At 47.0% G+C, this 24,328-nt stretch overlaps 2 protein-coding genes across 2 annotated transcripts in view; one reads left to right on the top strand and one right to left on the bottom strand.

Moving 5' to 3' along the window:
• The window catches only part of TMEM57 (transmembrane protein 57), a 68,765-nt gene extending 65,844 nt beyond the window's left edge, over window positions 1-2,921 (bottom strand). Inside the window, exons 1-4 of the mRNA XM_010830247.1 lie at window positions 2,876-2,921; window positions 721-963; window positions 509-616; window positions 111-222 (exon numbers count right to left, since the gene is read on the bottom strand). Coding sequence (XP_010828549.1) covers window positions 111-222; window positions 509-616; window positions 721-963; window positions 2,876-2,921 — 509 coding nt within the window. The remainder of the gene's footprint in view (window positions 1-110; window positions 223-508; window positions 617-720; window positions 964-2,875) is intronic.
• A 7,006-nt stretch (window positions 2,922-9,927) lies between these two features.
• The window catches only part of RHCE (Rh blood group, CcEe antigens), a 41,228-nt gene continuing 26,827 nt past the window's right edge, over window positions 9,928-24,328 (top strand). Inside the window, exons 1-2 of the mRNA XM_010830075.1 lie at window positions 9,928-10,106; window positions 21,482-21,668. Of these exons, the coding sequence (XP_010828377.1) occupies window positions 9,959-10,106; window positions 21,482-21,668 (335 nt within the window). The 5' untranslated portion in view covers window positions 9,928-9,958. The remainder of the gene's footprint in view (window positions 10,107-21,481; window positions 21,669-24,328) is intronic.

Genomic DNA, 24,328 nt, shown 5'->3' with positions numbered 1-24,328 from the left:
GGGGTGGGACGGGGAGGAGGGAGGGGGGCGCTCAGAGCTTCCTCCGCCTTCGGAAACAAAGAAATGACAATTCCGGGGCCCGCCCGCCCCAGCACCAGCCAGCCGCCTACCCCGCCTCCACCGCTCCGACGGACGGCCTCTCGGACCAATCGCAGGCGCCGCTACGCTGCTGCCGGCCAATCCCGGGGCCCTCTGAGGCAAAACGGACTCTAGCACCTACCTCTTTGAAGGACAGAAGAGTGCACCAATCATGAAGGTGTCTGGGCCTGCGTCCGAGCCTATCAGAAACGATTTAAATAGAGGCTTATAAATAGGCCCTATAAATATAACATCCTATATTCTGCCTTGTTACGAAGGTGCATTTCTTTATTGTTGGGTTGCATTTCACTGTATGAGAATTCATATTAGAGCATGCAGTGCTTTTTTTCATTGTTAAGCTATCCCTAGTGCCCTATGAAATCGCGAGGCCTGGGTTTGCGGCATGTGCGTTTTTGCGCTGAACTGAAACTCCGGTCCGCCGCATCCTTATGTAAGGAGCTGGCCGCATCCTCCTCGTCCGGGAGGCGCCGGGGGCCCTTCCTGAGGATCCTGGAGTGCTCGGCCAAGCCGGCCGCGTCTGCGAGCGACGGGGATACGAATGACAAAGCAAACCGCGCGCGCACACACACACACACACACACACACACACACACACACACACACACAGGCACACGCACACACCCTGCCAGCTTCCCGCGACGTGGTGGTGACAGCGCGGCGGCCAATCGGAGGAGGCGCGGGGCGGGGCCTCCGTGGTCCCGCCTCCTGGAGGCGCGTCACAGGGGGCGGGGCCGTGGTACGCGCGCCGTCGCGCGAGGCTGCTGAAGTGGGTGTGTGTGGGGCGGTGCGGCCCGGGCTCCACGTCCGCAGGGCTCACTTTGGCTGCGGCGGCTGCAGCTTCTTTGGTAACCGCGCTAGCTGGACCTGGCAAGCGTCGACGTCTATGCCCCCGGGCAGGGTTCTGGTACCGCGGGGAAGCCGGGTCAGCGACCCTTCTCACCTAACATTCCTAGAGCGCTCAATTCTGCGCGAAGCACCGCGCTGGGTGCTCTACATCTGTTTGTTCTTTTACTCTTCATTGCTCCCCTGCAGCATAGGTATGGCAAAATAGCAGTTAGAAAAGACAAAGTTTTTTTTTTTTTTTTAAGAGAAAAGAAAAGAATAGATGTCAAAAAGAGGAATGCACATCAGTAAAGAAAAACTGGGGAAACGTAGGGAAGTTGCTGAGGGCGGGGGGTGGGAAAGACATCCATGGATCTCATCACCTTAACAGAACTACTGTTAGCATTCTGTATTTTTCCCTTTCTTTCCAGTTTCCTCCCCCTGGATGATATATTACTACTATTACTGTTGTTTTTATTATTATTAAGACTTTCAGTTTTGTAGTTCTGTTCTTTGACATAAGCATTTTTACATGTTATAATGAATTCATCCTTCCTAAATATTTCTGATGGTTGCAAAATCTATCAAGTGACTGTACCAACTTAACCGTTCACCAACCGAGGGACTGTTAGATGGTGTTGCTGCTGCTGCTGCTAAGTCGCTTCAGTCGTTTCCGACTCTGTGTGACCACCGAGACGGCAGCCCACCAGGCTCCCCCGTCCCTGGGATTCTCCAGGCAAGAACACTGGAATGGGTTGCCATTTCCTTCTCCAATGCATGAAAGTGAAAAGTGAAAGTGAAGTCACTCAGTCGTGTCCGACTCTTAGCGACCCCATGGACTGCAGCCTACCAGGCTCCTCCATCCATGGGATTTTCCAGGCAAGAGTACTGGAGTGGGGTGCCATTGCCTTCTCCAGTCAGACGGTCTTCCAACACATCTAAAAAACTTACAGGAAAGTAGATGCCATCTTGTTTTGTCCTGGGATGCGTGGACAATCTCCTGGCCCTGTGATCATTCCCTTAAATAAAAACCCACCCCAAGGAGGAACTTGTAATTTATCCCAAATGCATCATCCTCAACTGCTGCTGTTACTTTATACTGTCAGAAATATTTACAAAGATTACCCAGTGCCTGGAAGACAAGACCCATTCTGTTTATTATGGCATCCAAAGCTGGTCACAAGGGGGGCCCACCCCTCTTTTCCAGGCCTCCCCAGGCCAGCTAAGCCTTAATCTATTCACTGTCCTCAAATCCACTAAGACAACTATGTCTTCCCTCTTCCATGCCTTTGCTTCTACAGAGAGCATCTCTAGCAGTACTGTTCCTAATTTGTGGTTTCTTGGATGAGACTTGTCCATTCACCTGGATGAAAAGCTTCTTGGGGACTGGATTCATACCCTATAGAGATGCATTTAGAAAAATTGTAAGAGTATCTGCTTTTTCAGACCAGGATTGAATTCCAGCTTGGCCACTTACTAGTTTTGGCAAGTTACTAAATGTCTCAGAGCCTGAGTTTTCACTCAGGTTTGTTTGAAGGTTGTTACCAGATGATGAACTCTCAGGGCCAGACATGCAGTAGGTTACTGCAAATCATTTCTGTTAACAGTATATCTGTTTTTCATCCTTCACCTCTACTCCAGCCTGTTGATAAAGTGTCGCTGGGCAGCCAAGGATAACAAACAAAGTTTCACCAAGGCTACCTATCATTGTGAAAGCATCTGAACCTAATGCTCTGCTTGAAGCAACAGAAAAAGACTTCTGTTGCCAAGTTGCCAAGGTTGGTTGCCAAGGCAGGTTGATTCATGGAAAAGCATACAGGTTGGTTCATGGAGAAGGATACCTAAATCAATATTACTGGAGGCATAGGTACATGGTGAGATCATGGCTTCAGACTCCATGGGGTCTGCCAACTGGAATAGCCCTCTTCTCCATGACTGCAAGTTTCCAGATTACCTGGGCCAGCAACTAAGACAGTCAACTCTGCAAGGTTAGAGGCCATATCTTTGGTCTTTCCTACTCCCCACTGAGTCCCTGTTGTCTAGGACAGTGCCATGGCACACTGTAGAATGGATGGGTCAATAGTCCATAGAAAAGATGAGAGAGGCACTGGGGTCACTTACCAGCTTTCTGAAGCTCTCTGGCTAGCCTCCCATCAACCAGGTTCCTGACAAGGGCATTCCATGCTGTGGAGAAGTATAGAGTGGCTGGGAGTTACTGTTAGTTGTTGGGCTTCATGGGAGCAGAGGAAGGGCAGAGAGAATCCCAGGGTGATGGCCCAAGAAGAAGCAATCTGGAGGTCTGGGTTCCAGTCCCACTTGAGATATCAACTTGCTGGTGTCCTGAGTTGAGTGACCTGTCCACTCTGTGCCAAGATTACCTCTTAGAATCACTTCAAGCCCTATGTTTAGAAGCAGAACATATTAGTTCCATTTTGCAGATGAGAAAACTGAGCATCAGAGAAAACAAGATCATGCAGTTGCTATGGTAAAGGAATTTGGCTTGAGTCATAAGCTAAGATGTATGGAGCCTTGATGCTCTAGGCATGTCCTCTGGTGCCTGTAAATAACTCTGATGTTAAGGGTAGTTGATCTAATGATTGGCTGGAGTGGAATGATGGGAAAGGCCTTCTTGCCAAGAGACCAAGGACATACCACTGTAAGTCTTCCCTTCTCCATTCCCTTCCTCTCACTCCTCCTGCCCCAGCTGGACTCTGTATTTTCCTGGCCCACCTTAGCCAAAACCTCTTTGGCTTTGCCTAAGTTCCAGCCTTTCAAACTGAAAGGACCTTTTAGAATCCTCAGCACACAAAATTGGCCTGAGATGAGGCAGACCTCCTGCCTAATACAGAGCTCCCCAGCTCCCCACACTTCCTCCACCAATCAGGAAGCAGGGGAGATCAGCAGTGGCCATTTAACAGATGAGTAAGACAGAAAAGAGAAATAATTTGCTCTCATTCCAAAGACCGAGTGCCAGACAGGAATTCAGGGCTGTTCCTCCTCTTCTCTTGGGACTTTCAGATGGCCAAGGGGTTGGAATTGGCGCAGAAGTTTCAACTGAGCTCAGAATAGCCTAGAGGAGATCATCACGTGCTCTTTCACATCCAAGGAAATTACATGCCCACCTTTTCAGCAGCTTTTATCCCCTCAAGCCCACCAGGCAAGGCTGGCCCACCTGCCTTGAGCTTTGTTCCTGTCTCATGGGAGTCACAGGAAAATCCAGACTTTGGATGGCCATTTCTTATACATTTGTCTGCATCCCCCAGAGAACCCTGTTAATGAAGGATATTTATAGTAGTGTTTAGAACAGAAACAGTTTTATAAATAACCCAGATATCCCACAGAGGGGCCTGGTCAAACAAATGATCACATAGCCTTACCATGGAAGTCAGTGTGCCCTGGAGAATGATGATATGTAACACTTATTTTGTGCGGATACTCCTCTAAGCATCCTATGCCTTTTGATCTAATCCTCACAGCAACCCTATAAGGAGGAGATTACTGTGCATGCGTGCTAAGTCACTTCAGTTGTGTCTGACTCTCTGCGACCCTATAGACTGTAGCCTGCCAGGCTCCTCATTCCATGGGATTTTCCAAGCAAGAATACTGGAGTGGGTTGCCATGCCTGCCTTCAGGGGATCTTCTGAGCCCAGGAACTGAACCCATGTCTCCTGCATTGGCAGGCGAGTTCTTTACCACTAGCACCACCTGGGGAGCCCAAGAGATTACTACTGGTGCTATATTACAGATGAGAAAACTGTGGCACAGAGAAGCTAAGTCATTCGCCTAAGGTCACACGGTAAGTGATAGAGCAGGATTCAAATCCAGGTAGTCTAGTGTCTGAGCCTGGACATTTATCCATCATAATAGTGTTGTAGAAAGATTTTTCCTAGTTTGGAAACTGCTTATGGTATACTGTTCATGAAAAAAAGCCAAGTTACTAAACATGTGCTATATAATCTCATTTTTTGTAGGGAAAAAAACAAGGCATAAATTCACATGAATAGAAAAAAATCTGAAAGATTATATACAAAAAGAAGTAGAGCTGGTTTGGAGAGATGATGAAATCATGGGTGCTCTATGTAAGTCTTACAGACCTCTGCATTTTTGAGGTTTTCTAAGGTAAACATGTCAAGCTTATGCAATAATAATCATTTCTAACATTTATGGTAAGTTCTCTACATATGTGACACTTTATGTGTCCTACCTCATTTAATCTTTACAACCAGCCTATGAGATGGATACTGATTTTCTCCACTTTACAGATAAGGAAACAGACTCAGAGATATTGATCATCTTACCCAAGGTGACCGAGCTAATAATTTGCAGAGCTAGGATTTGAACCCAGGTTGCCTGACTCCAAAGCTCATGTTTGTTAAATAGATAAATGATTGACTTAGCCACACTCTAACTAAGCATGCCCAGGTCAGAATCACACCTTTGGTGTGGACAGGATTCCAGAGAGAAGATGAGGGGCGCCTACCTACCTCCTTGGTCCCTGCCCATGACTGAGTTTTCCAATATTTAACTCAGATGAGGAGGACATGGTAAATGTTCTCATAGAGTTTCTACAGAAAATGGACAATCACATGTGAAAGCTACAGTTCAGCTCAGCTGCTCAGTCATGTCTGACTCTTTGCGACCCCATGGACTGCAGCACTCCAGGCCTCCCTGGCCATTACCAGTTCCTGGAGCCTACTCAAACTCATGTCCATTGAGTCGGTGATGCCATCCAACCATCTCATCCTCTGTTGTCCCCTTCTCCTCCTGCCCTCAATCTTTCCCAGCATCAGGGTCTTTTCAAATAAGTCAGCTCTTCACATCAGGTGGCCAAAGTATTGGAGTTTCAGCTTCAACATCAGTCCTTCTGATGAACACCTAGGACTGATCTCCTTTAGGATAGACTGGTTGGATCTCCTTGCAGTCCAAGGGAGTCTCAAGAGTCTTCTCCAACACCATAGTTCAAAAGCATCAATTCTTCTGCGCTCAGCTTTCTTTATAATCCAGCTCTCACATTCATACAAGACTACTGGAAAAACCATAGCTTTGACTAGATGGACCTTTGTTGGCAAAGTAATGTCTCTGCTTTTTAATATGCTGTCTAGGTTGGTCATAGTTTTTCTTCCAAGGACCAGGCATAGTCTGTCTGATTTGATTCATCATACCCGTAGGAAGTCTGGTCACTCAGACCAGGAGGCCACAGTCATGGCACCACTTGCCCACGTTCATTTCCAAAACACAGGTTGCCAAGCATGCTTATGTAGTCTCACATTTATAATAACTCTGTGAGGAAAGCAAAGCAGCTCATCTTATTTGACTCATAAGGAAATTGAGACTGTAAGTGGTTTAGTTAATGGACGACAGAATTGCAAAGCAGTTAAGGGCACAAGCCGTGGCATCAGATGGATGTGGGTTGGGTTCCGACTCTGCTGTTTACTAGCTGTGTGACTTTGGGTGCTTGCATCACTTCTCTGAGCAGCAGTTTTCTCATCTGTCAAATGGGAGTGGTGATGCCTGTACTCACAGGTTTGAGGGAAAGAGTAAATGAAATAATGTCTGTAAAATGCTGGGTCCAGTACTTGGCGTTCCAGAATCGGCAGCTGTTATTCAGTCGACAGGTATTTCTTGAGCACCTGCTATGGACTAAACACCAGGTGCTGAGGATACAACAGTCAGAAGTCCCTGGGCTCGTGTCGTTTGGATCTGAGTTGGTGAGGGCAGGAGCATGTAGATGCCTGAGGGGAGGGGTGCTTTGGACACGGGGAACAGCAGGTACACACAGAACAGTTTCCCCCAACATTTTGTTATGAAAGATTTCAAACATAAACCTAAAAAGTTGAAAGAAAGGTACAGTGAAAAGCCATTCACCTCCCACCTAGAGTTGACAATTAACATTTGACTTATGACATTTCTGCTCTAGATCCCATGTGCTTTCCCAGGGACCCTGCCTTGAAGATTTGGAGTCAGACTATCTGGAACTGTCGTCAGAAAACAGGGGTCTTTTGCAAGAGTCAGAGAGGTAGAGAGAAAACTCCCCTTTTGACCAATCTTTTGGGAGAGGCCACCTGTGGGGTCAGTTCCCTTTTATTAAAGAAAGCCTTTCTGTTCATTCAGGAGCTTGGCCGTCTTGTCAAGTGGTCTGTCCTTCACTGGGCAGGATCAGGACACACAGGGCTTTAGGATGCCCCTGTGGGAACCAGCTACCGTCATCACTGAGTTTGCCAGCATGTAAACACAACCGTCATGGGCTCCAAGCCCAGGGGCTGGCAGCGCCTGGAAATCTCTAGTGTTCATCTGCCTGACATTTGGTGCCCCTGGGTAGGTAGGTACAGCTGCCTGGTTCACAAACTGCTGGTACAGGACCCAGGCCAACAAGGGTCACATTCACTTATCCCCCTCACAGGGGAGTCCCCTGTTAAGGAAACTTCCATGACCAAAAACATGGAAGCAACCTAAACGTCCATCGCCAGAGGAATGGGTAAAGAAGATATGGTACATATATACAACGGGATATTACTCAGCCGTTAAAAATGAAATGATGACATTTGCAGCAACATGCATGGACCTAGAGACTGTCATCCTGAGTGAAGTAAGTCCGAAAAGGAGGGAGAAATATCGTGTGACATCCCTTATATGTGGAATCTAGAAAGAAAGTATACAAATGAACTTACAAAACAGGAAGAGACTCACAGACTTAGAAACAATCTTACAGTTGCTGGGGTAGTTGGGGAGGATCAGGGAAAGGGATAGTTAGGGAGTCTGGGATGGACATGTACACACTGCTATATTTAAAATAGATAAGCAACAAGGACCTACTGTATAGCACATGGAACTCTGCTCAATGTTATGTGGCAGCCCAGATAGGGAAGTTTTGGGGAGAATGGATACATGTATATATATGGCTGAGTCCCTTGCTGTTCATCTGAAACTACCACAACATCATTAATCAGCTATACCCCAAAACAAAATTTAAAGTTAAAAGAAAAACAAAAAGAACAAAAAAGAAGTACCGATGGCCAGAAAAAGGCAAGAAATCAAAACCGAGACTGACCATGAGGGCTGAGCTCTAGAAACCGGTACTTACTGCCTTATTTACTGTTGAGATAGCAGAAGGCTTGGAATCCTTTGTTGCTAGTCTTTCAGAAGTAGAAGACGACATGGGAGTTATCTGGGCTAAAGTTAGGTGGTTAAACACCCAGGTGCTCAAGATAGACTGCCCAAGTTGAAATCCTAGCTCTAATACTCACTAACCCCATAACCTTGGGCAAGTCACTTGATATTGCTGTGCCTTAGCTTGTTGTAGAAAGGCTGACAGTCCCATCTCACAGGCTCCTTAACTGAGTTCATACATGTAAAGTGTCTAGAACAGCGCCTAGTGTACTAAATTTTAGCTCCACGAGATACCTAAACCAAAAGTAACCAGGAGTGGTTTGTAGCCAATTTTTTTTCCCGATGCATGTGTTTACATACAGTGTTATTATTAGTTCACAAAAGTGGGAACATGCATACTGTTCTGTAATGTCCTTTACCAAATAATATATCCCGTGTGCCATTTTTGATAAACCTTAAAAGCATTTTCTTCTGGATTTTTCTGCATGTTCAGAACGATTATATTGGTGGCAGATTATGTGTCCTGTAGTTTACTTAACCTGTCCCCTGCTACTGTACGTTCAGGTTATTCTCAACGTTTTCTTTTTTGTAAATAAAGCTGCGCTGAGCAAGAAATGACTAATGTCAATGACTGTGTGACCTTGGGTATGACCTTCTGGGTTTAGTTTCATCTAAAAACAAAAAAGACAAGATTCTACCAGGTGATTAACATCTCCCATAATCCACATATGAATCATTCACAAGACATCTCTGACAACTAACCATCAGCTTCTGCTTGCATTCCCCTAGTGACAGGATGCTCACTACCCCATGAATGGTCAATAAAATATCCACTCATGTTGGGCTACAATCTGCCTCCCTGCTACTCCTAGCCAGGTTTTAGTCTCTGGGCCCTCATAAATTCAGTCTACACACAGTGGCCAGTGACTGGGGCCAGTGTAGAAGTAAAAATGTTGAGTCCTCCTTCTCTCCCTTTCTCTATATCTCAGATCTCCTGCTAAGCAAATGGATGTGGCCATAGGAACAGTTAGCTGCAGGGGCAGAACTAGATCCCAGGCACCTTAAATCCTATTCCAGGGGACAGTCCTCCATTGTGGGGTGGGGATACTGAGGCTGGTGACTATCGTCAAACGCACCGCAGTGTTCATGCCCTAGGCAAGTCCTGGGCTGCTCTGTGAGCAGGTGACCAGAGTGGGGGACAACTTTAGCCTCGGGCTAGAGCGGGACTCCCACCAGGGCTTTCCTAGAGCTGGATCACCTCCTCCTTTCAATTGTCACACCTGCCCTTGAAAGATTGAGAAACAGGTCAGATTCTGTGTTTAAATACAGATTCAGATAAAACTAATTTCAACGGTGTGGCTCTGAGGAGTTCGTTATCCTAGGTCCTCCCAGGACTTAATATTGTTCTTTGCTTTCATTCATTCATTCATTTGCTATATCATTTTTAAGAGCCCACTGGGTGCCCTCTCTGACCTGTGGTAAGGTTTTAAGGAGAAATTTTGCCAATCCAAAGCTCCATCTAAGCATCCGTTTCCCCATTTGTGAAATAAGGGTGTTGACCTATTCTCTGCCTTTCTTGCAAGATGCGGTAAAGGTAAGTGAAAAAAATTCTCGTGTTTGAGGGTCGAGTGAATGAATGCCCTCTTTTCAACTGGACACAGTGCCTGCCCTGTGGTAGGAATGTAGCAACTACTTGTCAAATCAATAAATGATTGAATGAATTAATTAATGTTAGAAAAAATGCATTTTCCTCCTCCCTGTCACTGTCTCTCTGCTCCTGTGTTAACTCCACAGATATGTTGGCAGGACCAGCCTTGCAGCCTGAGATAAGGCCTTACCCGGGTGTCTCTCCTGTCCCTCCCCTTAGTGGGTGTGGGGCTAAGGGTAATGCCCGGTGCTGGTGGAAACGCTGCACAGAGACGGACACAGGATGGGCTCTAAGTACCAAAAGTCTGTGCGGGTCTGGCTGCCCCTGTGTGCCATAACACTGGAGGTGATTTTCATTGTCATCTTCTTCTTTTTCACCTCCTATTCAGCTTCTGTAGATGAACAGAAGAAGCTCTTGAGGGACTACCGAGGTGAGTGTCCAGAGGGGAGGTGGTCACAGAGGCAAACAGCTGGTGCAGGGAAGAGGAGGTCCTCCAGGGGCATAGGGCCTCCTTTCCACAAAGTCTCTGAAGAAAGGGGTTCCCTCATCCTCTTCGATCTTTTGCACAAAGACCCAGCCAAACATGCCATCTCTTCTTTAGGACCAGTGTGGCCATCACCTCTTCCATGAAGTCTTCCTTGTTTTGTCAGGGCAGAGGGAGGAGCCTCCTTTTCTCTGTTCCTAGATTTCCCTTTGCCAAAGGGTCTTCACAATTCTCTGCCTCCGCTGCCCCCTCTTCTCTTTCCTTAACAGCAAGGAATTTCATGGTGTTGTTGGGTTTGAGGGATTTTGTTTCCTTTTTTTTGGTCTCTTTTTCTCATTTTTGTACCACCTTCCTTTTGGAAGCTTCCTTCTTACTTAGGGGCTGGGAAGTCTTCTTTCTGCCTGCAGATCCTCAGGCGTAAGCTCTGGCTGAAGGGAATGTAGGATGGTTGTTATTTTATATACATGCAGCTAAAAATACTCATAGACTGTGATGAGAATGACTCTTAACAAGATAGACATCCACAGTGGTGTGGCTTCTGCTTTTATAAAAAAGTTGAGAGGAGTTTTCAAGTACCTCAGAGAGTCAAGATGTTGTTTATGATAATGGAAGGACCTCCTTGAGTGAGGTCCCTGAGACCAAGCAGAAACATGAGCCCGGCTGAGTGCTTGCTTGTTTCTAAGTGATGTTAGCTAGTTGACTAGAAGCAAAGGGAAGGCATCCCTGGGCCCTCAGTGGTAGAAAGAAGGACAAGGAGATGACTTGGGGAGGGAAGTCCCTACACTGCTTCATGAGCTAGCCCAGAGAGGGCACTCAGTGCCGAACAAGCAAGGCCTGGGCACAATTTTCATTCAACTTACTGTAATTCTTTTCAATCGGGTACAATGTAATTCAATCCATTCATTCATTCATTTGCTCAATCTATTACAAACCATATGGGATCCAGACACATGCTAATCAGAGCTGGTATTTACTGATTACTTACTATGTACCAGGCACTCCAGTATTCTCTCCTGGACAATCCCATGAACAGAGGAGCCTGGTGGGTTACAGTCCACGGGGTCGCAAAGAGTCAGACAGGACTGAGCGACTAAGCATTCATGCACACACCAGACACTATTTTAAATGCTTTACACTGAATCCTCAGTGTCACCCTATGAGATAGGTACCATTTTTAAAAAATGATAATTTTATTTATTTACTTTCGGCTGTGCTGGGTCTTTGCTGCTGCGAAGACTTTTCTCTAGGTGCGGCAAGTGGGGGCTACTCTCTAGTTTCGGTGCTTGGGTTTCTTGCTGCAGTGGCTTCTCTGGTGGAGCGCAGGCTCTAGGGTGCTCTGGCTTCAGTAGCTGTGGTTCCCAGGCTCTAGAGCACAGGCTCAGTAGTTGTGGTGCAGGGGTTCCAAGGCATGTAGGATCTTCTCAGATCAGGAATCGAACCATGTCTCCTGCATTGGCAGGCAGATTCTTTAGAGACAGGTACTATTATGATCTCCATTTTTCATAGGAGGAAATTAGGCACTTGGACATGGAGCGATTTGCCCAAGACTTCAGCTAGCAATAGCAGAGCAGTTTTAAATTTTGCTGTTGTTGTTCAGTTGCTAAGTCGTGTCTCACTTTTTTGCAACCCCTTGGACTGTAGCCCATCAAGCTCCTCTGTCCATGAGATTTCCCAGGCAAGAATATTTACTAGGTTGCCATTTCCTTCTCCAAGGGATCTTCCAGACCCAGGGATTGAACTTGAATCTCCTGGATTGGCAAGCAGATTCTTTACCACTGAGCCATCAGGGAAGTCCTTGGTTTAAAGTTAAGTAGCCTTATATTTCGGAGAAGGCAATGGCAACCCACTCCAGTACTCTTGCCTGGAAAATCCCATGGATGGAGGACCCTGGTAGGCTGCAGACCATGGGGTCGCTAAGAGTCAGAAACGACTGAGTGACTTCACTTTCACTTTTCACTTTCATGCATTGGAGAAGGAAATAGCAACTGACTCCAGTGTTCTTGCCTGGAGAATCCCAGGGATGGGGGAGCCTGATGGGCTGCCGTCTATGGGGTCGCACAGAGTCGGAAACGACTGAAGCGACTTAGCAGCAGCAGCAGCCTTATATTTGGGCTTCTCTGGTGCTTAGACAGAAAAGAATCCGACTGTAAGGTGGGAGACCTGGGTTCGATCCCTGGGTTGGGAAGATCCCCTGGAAGAGGGCATGGCAACTCACTCCAGTATTCTTGCCTGGAGAATTCCTATGGACAGAGGAGCCTGGCGGGCTTACAGTCCATGGGGTCGCAGAGTCGGCCACGACTAAGCGACCAAGCACAGCACAGCACAGGCTTATATTTAAAATAGAAAAGCAACAAAGACCTGCACAGGGAATTCTGCTCAGTTTTCTACAGTAACCTAAATGGGAAAAGAATTTTAAAAGGAATGGACCCACGTATATGTATAATTTAATTGCTTTGCTGTACATCTGAAATGAACACAATATTGTTAATCAACTATGCTCCAGTATAAAATAAAAATTAAAAAATCAAATAGATTCAATAAAACTAAATTAAGGGGAAAAGATAAACTTAAGCAGCCTAGTTTGAATTTCCGTGCACTTAACCATGATGCTTCACAGCCCCATTTTACAGTCAGGTTGAGTCTCTTGTCATATAATCAGTAGGCATAGGAGCCAATATTTCAACTTTGTAGTTTGGATCCAGTTTCTTTACCCCTAGGCTGTGCTGCTAACATAGACATAAGTGTCCTTAGAAGCTCACGCCCTATGGCAGCACAGAGGAGGGCCCACAACCCAGGCGGGGAGATGGGGGTGCCAGGAAAGGCCTCTGGAGGGAAGTGACTACCCAGCTGGGCCTCAGAGGCTCAGGTAGAGTAGCCATATGAAAAGGGAGGGTCTCGAGCACAGCAGGAACCATTGTGTTCATCAGACTGGACCAGGCTGGAGTTTAACCCTATAGTGCTGTCGGAGCGTAAAGAGGGAAGCAGTGGGTGGACCCATTCCCTTGAGTAAGCAGGCTGCCCTTCATTCTCTTGATCTATTAGGAAGCAGGAGTGTGATCAGTTTGGGTTTGGTTATGGAGAAAGCCATTCCAGGACTGGCATGGGGGTGGGGAAGGGGCCTGACTTGAGGTGGAAGCCAGTGTGGGGACTGTAGTGTTGTATGGACTGAGGGGCTTCAAATTTTTCAAGCATGCCCCGTATTTCTATGTTCTATTTAAATCCTGCTGCAGTAATACATTTTGCACATTATCATAGATGTACGTAAATTAGAAAATTGGAAAGAAAAAAGGAAATAGAAAATATTTTCAAATGACTGATTGTGATGGTGTCAGTCACTCCAGGCAGGGTCCATTGTTACCGTGAATGATAGTGGGTGGCAACTGATTCCTCAGGGTCTTCTAGATAATTTCAAATTATCTCGCTTGACTTCTTGTCAGATGGGATTAGATGGGGTTTTTTCTTTAACTCTGAATGTGACTGACGGACAGCGTGCACAAGAAGTTTCCTTCTACCCTGTTTCCGCGCTTGCCTGACATTATTCTTTTGCCTTCAATCTGTGGTTTTTGGCAGTTGTTTGAGCTGTTAGTCCATTTTGTGAAGGTTGCTGCTGCTACTGCTACTGCTGCTAAGTCGCTTCGGTCGTGTCGGACTCTGTGCGACCCCATAGACGGCAGCCCACCAGGCTCCCCCGTCCCTGGGATTCTCCAGGCAAGAACACTGGAGTGGGTTGCCATTTCCTTCTCCAATGCGTGAAAGTGAAAAGTGAAAGTGAAGTCGCTCAGTCGTGTCTGACTCTTAGCGACCCCATGGACTGCAGCCTACCAGGCTCCTCTGTCCATGGGATTTTTCAGGCAAGAGTACTGGAGTAGGGTGCCATCGGCTTCTCCGAGTTTGTGAAGGTTAGTTGAGTTAAAACTAGATAGCAATCTGTCAATCTACTTAATCTAATCCAGTCCACGTAAACTATAATAAGTCATTTAAACCAGCCAATTCTAAAAAAAGACAATTTTGAGACAACCTGGAAATCTGAATAAAATGTGAGTATTATGTAACACACAGGCATTATTGTGAGTTTTGTTAGGTGTGATAATAGCATAGTGGGTGGTTTTAAACCTATTTAGAAGTAGGTTTAACAATTTAACAAATAGTGAGCCCTATTTGTTAGAGAAGCATCCTGGAAATAGAACAATGTCTGGGATCTGTTTCATGCCAAAAAGAAGAAGAAAAAGGAGAAAGAGGTAGGGAAGGAAGAGGGGGAAGGCGGAGCGGGGAGGGGGAAGAAGGAGATGGAGAAGGAGAAGGAGGGGAAGAAAAAAGAAAGGCTAAGGAAGGAAACAGGTGGAGAAGGATAATAAAAACGAGATTGAATGGGATTAACACACAACTACATATAAAATAGATAATCCACAAGACCTACTGGTTTAGCACAGGGAACTCTACTCAATAGTCTGTGTTAATCTCTATGGGAAAAGAATCTGAAAAAAGAATGGATGTATGTATGTGTGCAACTGAATCACTTTGCTGCACACCTGAAACTAACACAACAAAAGAAGAAAGGAAGAAAACAAGGGGAGAAGGATAATTAAAAACAAGCCTGACCCCATGTGACAGTCATCAAAGCTGGGAATGGGTACATGATGTTCACCATGCTCCTCACTCTGTTTTTGTGTATGCTTAAAATTTCCCATAATAAAGCTGTCAGTTAAGCAAAACAAAACCCTGTCATTAGTCGCAACAAGATGAATATGGAGAAATACATGTCACCCCCCATTCAGGGGCCTAATATTCCCTCAGGACACCTTCCAAAGCTAGGGTACTGAGCTGAGATCCTAAGCAAGTCAGAGGAGGCTCCTGGATTCATCTGAACATTAAATGCTTGCAGAGTTGCAAAACTGACCAAGTGTCTTTAGGGGGAGAAGAGCCTAGATCAGTGGTCCTCAAATGTGGTCCCCAGACCAGCCACCTCAGCATCCCCTAAGAAATACCTGGGCCCCCATCCATACCTACTGATCCAAAACTCAAGGGTGGGGCCCAGCAGTCTATGTTTTACCAAGCCCTAATTGACTCAAACACACAGAAGTTTGAGGAGTGCTGGAGCTAGGCTGATTCACATCTCTGCTTCACTTCCTCTTCTTAGCTGTGAGACCTTGGGCAAATCACTCAATCTTTCTCTGCCTCTGGCACACGACGATAGTACTTACTAAGTTGTTGAAACGCTTGAAAAAATGAACACATAGGAAAACTGATAGAGTATTAGCTTTGAACTTCCCTTGCAGTCCAGTGGTTAAGACTCCATGTTTCCAATGCAGCGGGCTTGGGTTGGATACCTGGTCAAGAAACTAAGATCCGACGTGCCAAAAAGCACTGCCAAAAAGAAAAAAAAGTATTAGCTTTTTATTATGAATAAACTTTAATTTCTTAAATGTTTTAGAAAAAATGAGTAGAAATAGCAGTGCTAATATCTCTTCTTCTGGCAGCCCCTTCGGATTGTCTAGAGAATTTTCTGAGGGGTGTGAACCCTATTCTGATGACCACTGGCCTGGTTGACCTGTGATGAGGTCAAATGGGCAGGGGCGGTAAAGGAGAAGCAAAGAGTCAGATTCAAGAGTTATTTAGGAGACAAAATTGGCTGTTCTTGGAGAAAACGAGAGAGGAGTCAAGGATGGCTTCAGATGTGTGATTGGCAGATGGAGGTGCCCATTTCTGAGATGGGAGGCACAAGTGGAGGGGCAGATTGTGGGATAAATGAACAATGATATGTTCATTCTGGGCTTGGGATTGAGGTGCCAGTGAGATGCCAGGGGAAAGCAATTGTATCCATTATCTCTTGCTGCATGACAAACCACCCCCAACCTTAGTGGCTCAAAATAGTAATCATCTAATTTGCTCTGGATCATGATTCTGTGGTTCAGCAATTTCAGCTGTACTGTGGTTACACAGGTCTGTCAATTTCACCTAGGGTCACCATGCATCTCCGGGGCTTCCCTGGTAGCTCAGCCAGTGAAAGACTCCACCTTCAATGCGGGAGGCTGGGGTTCGATCCCTGGGTCGGGAAGACCCCCTAGAGAAGGCAATGGCAACCCATTCCAGTATTCTTGCCTGGAGAATTCCATGGACAGAGAAGCCTGGCAGGCCCATGGGGTCACATAGAGTAAGACACGACTGAGCAGCTAAGCATCCACGCACATACCGTACATCTCCAGCTTGGAGCTTCGACTGGGGCGGACAGTCTCTGATAGCCTCATTTGCATGTTTGTCGGGTGATGCTGGCTGGACGCTTAGCCCATGTGGTTCCAGCAAACTAGCTCAGATTTTCACATGGCAGCAGAGGAATTACAGCAGTAAGAGAGGGCAAGACCCACTGCACAGGCGCTTTTCAACCCTCTGCTTGTATTGTGTTTGGTGATGTCCCATTAGCCAAAGCCAGTCACAAAGCTTAGCTCAGGTGGGAGGGGTCTATACTGGAGGGCATGACTCATTGGGGCCCATTACTGTGACCATTTGTCACATAGAGCCTGCTTGAATGCTGCCAGACTGGGGGACCATCCTGGGCCCTGCACTGTGGCTACCACCCAGTTACCCCCATACTCCTTAGAAGCAGGAAGGAGAGCTATTAAAAGACAAGAAGGGCTTTGCCAATGACGTGTACTGATGTCATCGGCACTCAATGTACACTGTACATGCTTCAGTTGTGTCCGATTCTTTGCGACCCCATGAACTGTAGCCTGCCAAGCTCCTCTGTCTGTGGGATTTTTCAGGCAAGAATACTGGAATGGGTTGCCATTTCCTCCTCCAGGGGATCTTCCTGGCCCAGGGATGGAACCAGCATCTCTTGTGTCTCCTGCATTGGCAGGCGGATTCTTTACCACTGTGCCACCTGAGGAGCCCACATCTTAGCCTTCATGGCCCTGTTGATTGGGAAACCTCTTTTTCTTTTCCCAGACTGCTGTAGGGGTAAGGGTAGGGTGGGAGATTGTGGGGGAGGGGAAGGAAGCATGAGGCTCCATGGATGGTTCGAGACCAAGGCTGCAGAGGTACCGTGCGAAGTCGGTGGTGGGGAGCAGACTGTGGAGGTCCAGCCCAGAGTCCGAGGAACAGAAGCCGGGCCTGGCTTCGGAGCTGATTAAGTGTCTGCAGTTCAGAGGGAGGTGGAAGGGTGTGTGGGGAACGGTGGAGACTCCCAGGGGCAGCCAGGCTGAAGGAGTGGGAACAGTCTTGTCCAAAGACACAGCTAACAAGTGGCAAGTCCAAGATAATTTATAGTCCCTAACATTTACCATGCACCAGTGCTAGGCTAAGCGATTCACAGGAGCCAAGGAACTCACTACTAACAGCAAACCTCTGAGCAGGTGCCATTATTTCAGACCACTTTACAGACTAGGAAGCGGGGGACACGGAGGTTGAACCAGGCTCTGAACTCTGACAGCCAGACTCAGAGGCCCACACTCAAATTTGACACTAAGGAGGGTGAAGGATGGAGGGGAGGCAGGAAGGTATAGTGATTAAACCCAGAGCCAGGATTCAGGTCTGCCAGCACCATTTGCTAGCTGTGTGACCTGAGCTAATTCCGGCAGCTCTCTTTGCCTCCCTTTCCCCAGCTGTAGAATGGGGATAATCAAAGGTACCTCCTGCATGGGCTTGTCATGGTCTAAGGCTGGCTGGCACTTGGAAGAGTGCCTAGTTTGTGGAGGGCATGGTATATGTGCCCGCTGTTACAATGATGTTGATTATTGCCCTACAGGACTCCCAGGTTAGACTGGCTCCAAGTCGAGGGACTTGCATAAACTTCTCCAGAAGGCCCACCTTAGATCGTGTGTAAAACCCCTGGAGCGATCCTCTCCTTATCAGCCCTGGACACCTTAGGTCCATTATCTTATCAGACCAGCAGCTCATGCAGGGCACAGCACAGGCTCTGAGAGGTGGAGGCTGATACCAGTGGGGACGATGCCCTGAGCTGGGACCCAGCGTTGAAGCTGGGATACAGTTGTGAGACATGGGAGGAGCGGGGGTGGACCAGAGCCCCGAGAGGCTGGGAGAGGAAGTGGGCGGATGCAGGGGGTGAGAGTAGAGGGACTCTGAACGAAAACGTGATTTACTGACCAGTTTGGGGTGAATAGCTTTGTCAACAGCTCCAAGAAACTGCCACCCTCATTTTATCCCCCTGGCTGAAGTACAAGCCCAAGCCCACCCGCCCCCCAGGGACACTGTGGGGTCGTAGGAGGAGAGTTCTGAGCTCTGTACTTGCAGCAGGCATGGCAGCTGTGCCTGATAAAGCCCCCAGCCAAGAGCCTCTGACTTTTTATCTTCAGAGCCCCATGGACTGCAGCCTACCATACCAGGCTCCTCCATCCATGCAATTTTCCAGGCAAGAGTACTGGAGTGGGCTGCCATTTCCTTCTCCAGGGGATCTTCCCAATCCAGGGATTGAACCCGGGTCTCCTGCCTTGCACACAGGCACTTTACCATCTGAACCACCAGGGAAGCCCTCTTCAGAGCCCCACCTCTGACCTAATCCTGGTTCCCTGCCCTTCCCACATGCTGCCCCCTGAATACACCAGAGCGGTGAGGTCTCTAGAGAGTATCAAGTCTAACTCCCATGAGCTACAGATAGGGAAACTGAGGCTCAAAGAAGGCATGGGACTTGCCTTAGGTCCCTTAGTGAGGTGTGGGCAATCAAGAGCAAGAGACAGCCGAGCACTGAGGGGAGGGCACTGCTCCAGAGTCCAGAGCTTGGCTCTGCTGCAGACATGCTGTGTGCTCTTGAGGAAGTCACAAGCTGTCTCTGGATCCCTTCTGTAGAATGAGAGGAAAATGGAAGGGTTCCCCTACTCATGGAATCTTCAGTAAGTCTGGACCCTTTGCATATAGCATTTCTGCAAAATGGGGGAACTGTTGTTTTTTTTTAACAGCAGTTTTTAAGGAAATATTAAATTTGCATATCTAGAAACAGGGCACTCAGAGCTGGTACACTGGGACACCCCAGAAGGATGGGATGGGATGGGGATGGAGGTGGGAAGGGGTTCGGGATGGGGGACACATGTACACCCATGGCTGACTCATGTCAATGTATGGCAAAAACCACCACAATATTGTAAAGTAATTAGCCTCCAGTTAAAATAAGTTAATTAATTTTTTAAACAGAATTTGCATACGTAAAGTGGAGTGTGATGTCTCCAATTGGCCACAGGCCTCACTACTCCCCAATATACACTATGACCTTCATTACGTAGTTTCCTGCTCGGCTCCTGGAGGAATTCCAGCAGTCCCAAGAGGAGCCCCTATACAAAATGTGCCCATTCCACCGCCATTCCTAAGGGGATGCAAGCAGGAGACTGAAACACTGCCTCCCCTCCCTCTCCCTTATGTCAGAGAAGAAGGTGCAAGAAGTCAGATCCTCTTGATGGTCCACTTCTCGCCCACTCCACAAGTCCCCAGATCCCATGGAGATGCCTGGGTCCCCTGTAATCAGGTTGACCTGGGATTATTATCCACCCAAGTCCTGTGTGCAAGACCCTAGCTACCTGTATTTTTCAATGAAAGTAAATTTCAATGTAAGTTGAAGAGGCTTTGGAGAGCTCTGGAAAGAAGAATTTCCTTGTTGCTATCAGACCCAAGGCTGGAGACCAAGTGACTTCTTACTGCTGTGAAGGTGATGATAGTGCTGGTGGTGAATAGCCGCTATTTACTGAGCTTTCTCCATGTGCCAGGGACAGTGCCAAGCTCTTGAACAAAACATTACTTCCTTTGGATTTCCCAGTACCCTCTGAGCGGGGATAATTGCCCTTATTTAGCTGATGAGGAGAATAAGCAACCCAAAGGCCATGCAGCTAAGAAGCTGAAACATACAAATTGCCATTCTTATAGGTCAAATGGTCAGATATTGGCAATTTAATATGATTTAACCTAATAGAGAATGATAGAGTTGGGGTCAGACAGAATTGTCTGACCTCAAAGCACAGGCTTTTTTTAAGAAAAAATTACTTACTCTCTTCATAACAGTTGTAGACAATTTTAACGCTAAAATTTTTTTTAAAAATAGAACTCTTCTAAACCCAGAGATAATCTCCGTGGGGGCGGGGAGCAGGGGGCGGAATTCCTTTAAGACTTCTCTCCAGGCATTTGCACACATGTGAACTTAGTTGGTGTTTGTTGATAAAATAGTCTTTACTATTCTGGAGCAATTACGTGTATTATACCATTTGATTCTGGCAACCTGATGAGGGAGGTATAATTATTTTTGCCACTTAACAGAAGAGAAAACCAAGAGGGCAGATAGTGTGGTAACTCAAGGCACAGGCTCTAGAGCAGACTCTCTAGGCTGAAATCCCAACTCTATTGGCTGGAGCAAATGATAACTCCTCTATGCCTCAGTTTTCACATCTGCAAAATGGTGATAATAACAGCACCCACAGTGAAGGACGCTTGTGAGAACTAAATGAGATAGTTAACGTGAAGTGGTTTAAACAGCGTTGGCATTTGGCAAACATTTAGTAAGTGTAGGCGATTATTGAAGCTCAGAGATGTTAAATAGCTAGATTAAACCACACAGCTGGATAGTGCCAGAGCCCTGATAGAACCCCAAGCTTATCTAGTTTCAGAGCCCAAACCGTTACCCATTTTGCAAAGTTGGAGCCGATTCAAAGCATCCGCCCTTTCCTCTTCCTGGTCCCCTCCGGAACACCAGCTAAGTCCCTCTCGCCCATCTGCCATGGCAGCCACCGCACAAAGTCTGAGGCTGGGAAAGGGAGGATCACGCAGGTGGTCCTGGTGCTTTCCGATGGCCCCGCAGGTCCCCTTCAGAAGGAGTCAAAGGAGAGAGCTGTTTTTTGTAAGGATAATTTGGTTCTTGCCTGTGAACCTCTAGACCTACTACTGCCCCTTCTTTTCTGAATGACCTGAGCTAAGTCACCAAATTATGTGGCCTTATTTTCGCTTACACATGATCAGGAGGTTAAACCTGATTCTCAAAAAGCAAGAGGTCAGTACCTTTACTGAGTGTCAGCTATGTGCCGAGGACAGGTCCTGACTCCCCACGCACGTTCATATTATTGTGTTTAGTAATAACAATAATTGCTACCTTTGCTGAACACTCACTGTGGGCCAGGCTCTGTGTTAGCTCAGTCATTCCTTCCCTCAACCCTGTATGTGTTATCCCCACTATTCAGATAAGAAAACTGAGGCTTAAAGAGGGGAAGTAACTTGACCAAGCTCTCTTCAATGATCCTTAATGCCCCTTTCAGCTGCCGTTCCATAAAACTCTAACACAACCCTCCACCTTGTCTGCTTCTCTTCCTCCTTCTTGGACTCTTTACCCTGAGCAGCATTCCAGGATGTGTTCATCATGGCAACCTTTGGCTTCGGCTTCCTCAACACTTCTTTGCGGAGACATTGCTGGAGCAGTATAGCCTTCAATCTCTTTCTGCTGGTCCTCGGGGTGCAGCTGGCAGCCCTGCTGGATGGCTTCCTGACCCAACTCTCCCTTAGGAAGATGGTCATCGATATGTCCAGGTAACTAGATGGCTGCTGGATCACTTCTGGGTTCTTGGGGGTCTGGGGTCCAAGAGAGCAGATTCTAGAAGTGCTAGGATGTCTCTTTCTAGCGCCAACGCCATGCAATATTCAGGACTTACTTAAACTAACAAGTCATACATTGTCTAAAATTCATGTTTAACTGGCATCCTCTATTTAATATGACAACCCTCCTCTATGGCATCACAAGAGACCCAGATCTACAGCCCTCCTTGTGTCCTTTCTTTCTTTTTTTATTGATTTTGAAAACTTATAGAGTGAATATTAGTTCAAAGAAAAAAATAATAGAGATTAGACAAAAAGAAAGAAATCTCACACTCAGAAAGGTAGTCTCTTGAAAAGAAGAAAGTACCTTCAGTCTTCAAATGCTGGTGGACAAGAAATAGCCATGCCTTTAGTTTCTTTAAATTAACTTTGATCTATTTAGATGCCTTTAGAAGAACTAGCAAAATTAACCTGTGTTGCTAGATGTCAGAATAATGGTTACCTGAGGTGGTTCTTGATTAGGAAAAGGCTCAAAAGAAACTTACAGGGTGCAATAAACATCCTCTTGGGCTTCCCTGGTGGCTCAGTGTTAAAGAATCCGCCTACCAATGCAGGAGAGGCAGTTTCAATCCCTGGGTCAGAAAGATCCCCTGGAGAAGGGAAATGGCAACCCACTCCAGTATTCATGCCTGGAAAATCCCATGGACAGAGGAGCCTGGCGGGCTACAGTCTGTGGGGTCACAAAGGAGTCAGACACGACCTAGCGACTAAATAACAAAAACGTTCTCTATGCATTCTGGGTGGTGGTTACACGAGAGTGTATATGTGCATATACGCCCGGTGCTACATGCTCAGTCATGGCCCTGTGACCCCACAGACTATAGCCAGCCAGGCTCCTCTGTCCATGGGATTTTCCAGGCACAAATACTGGAATGGTTTGCCATTTCCTCCTCCAGGGGATCTTCCCTGACCCAGGAACTGAACCCACATCTTGTGTGTCTCCTGCATTGGCAGGCGGATTCTTTACTACTGAGCCCCTGGAAAGCCCATATATGCACATATACACATCCATAAAGTTGTACAAATCTGCAGAAATAAGTCATTCACAGTCAATAGGAGGAACAAGGTAAAAAAAAATGTTTTTAATTGTTTTTTGGTTTTATCCAGTTCTGAAACTTTTTATTGCCCACATGATGGTAAATCCCATCTCAAGTATCTGGGGAGCACATCACCTTACAAGGCCATTCTACCCTCCCCTCTGATACCCTGCTAAAACTCTGGGCACTACTGTCAAACACCTCTCTATGAGCCAGGCTCTGTGCTGGGCACTTCACAAACATTATTTGTTTAACTCTCTCATGGAGGGGTCTGACGTGGTGTACCGTCAAGGAATGAGATGCTCAGAGCTCACAAGACACTTGCCTAGGGTCACACAGCTAAGTGGTAGAAGTGGCTTCAGTTCTCATTCTGTAGCCTTTCCCACACACTGCAAAGTGGCCATGATAAGAAACACAGTCTAGCCAGCTCCCCATTGGCCCTGAAAATAACTCTCCACCTTTTTTTCTTTTTTAATTCGGACTTCTTTTATTAAAAAAAATTTTTTTCCCCATTTTTTGGCCACGATGATTTTTGGCCTACAAGATCCTAGCTCCCCAGCCAGGGATGGAGCCCTCACTGCCTTCACTGGCAGTGTGGAGTCTTAACCCCTGGACTGCCAGGGAAGTCCCCTCCACATTTTTTCTTTTAAACCATTTTAGAGCTGATCCCCAGGGGGAATCTATAACCCCACCCCCACCCCAGCAAGCACCCGGGGAGTGACAAAGGGCGTTCTGGGGGAGCCTGACAGGGTGGTCCTGCAGGGTTTCTGCAGCCTTGGCTCAAGTCACACAAGCCTTTGGGCTCCCGCACCTGAGTCTCCAGGCATCTCCAGTCTGCCCCTTCTTCTGACGTCCTGCCTGCAGGAATCTGTTTGCTCTTGATTCAATCTGGAAAGACAAGAAGAGGCCGTTTACCACCTGAGTGAACACCCCTGCCCCGCCCTGACTGCTCGGATCCTCCTGGCAGTGACCCCCAACGGGACCGGCTTCACAGAATTGAACAATGGGCTCCTTTCTGACCTTTCCTGCTCTGACTGGGGTGGTGGGCGGTGCCCAGGGCTGCCTCCCAGCCGGGCCCTCTCCCTCTCCCTGTCCTGAGGCCTCACCCACCGGTGCAGACTGACTTGACTCTAAATCGGTTCTGCCTTGAGTCATCGATGACCAGTCCCTTCAGGACAGGGGCCTGTCTTATTCACTCTTCTCCTCCTTTGTTTTCCTCACACAGTAAGGACTTAGTAATTGGTTATTGGAACAAAGATGAAAATGAAAAAGAACCCTAATATATGTGATGTTTTTAATGCTGTACATTGAGGGCCTATCATAGCAATAACTAGCTCCTGACTGTGTTTGACTCACTTTGCCCTCCCAACAGCTCCAAAGGCCTTGCCTCTACATTTACAGATGAGGACATGGAAACAGTGTGGTTAAGGCATTTGCCCAAGGCCACACAGCCAGGAAGTGGCTGAGTCAGGACTCCAGCCTTGGCAGCCTGGAGAGAGATTGTCCTAAGCACTGCAGTTCACTGTCTCAACACCGCCCCCATCCCTGGGGTCTGAA

Source organism: Bison bison, unplaced genomic scaffold (genome assembly GCF_000754665.1).
Source record: "Bison bison bison isolate TAMUID 2011002044 unplaced genomic scaffold, Bison_UMD1.0 scf7180017864516, whole genome shotgun sequence".
In the NCBI taxonomy this organism is placed as follows: Eukaryota; Metazoa; Chordata; class Mammalia; order Artiodactyla; family Bovidae; genus Bison; species Bison bison.
This window is presented reverse-complemented; position numbering and strand designations above follow the sequence as displayed.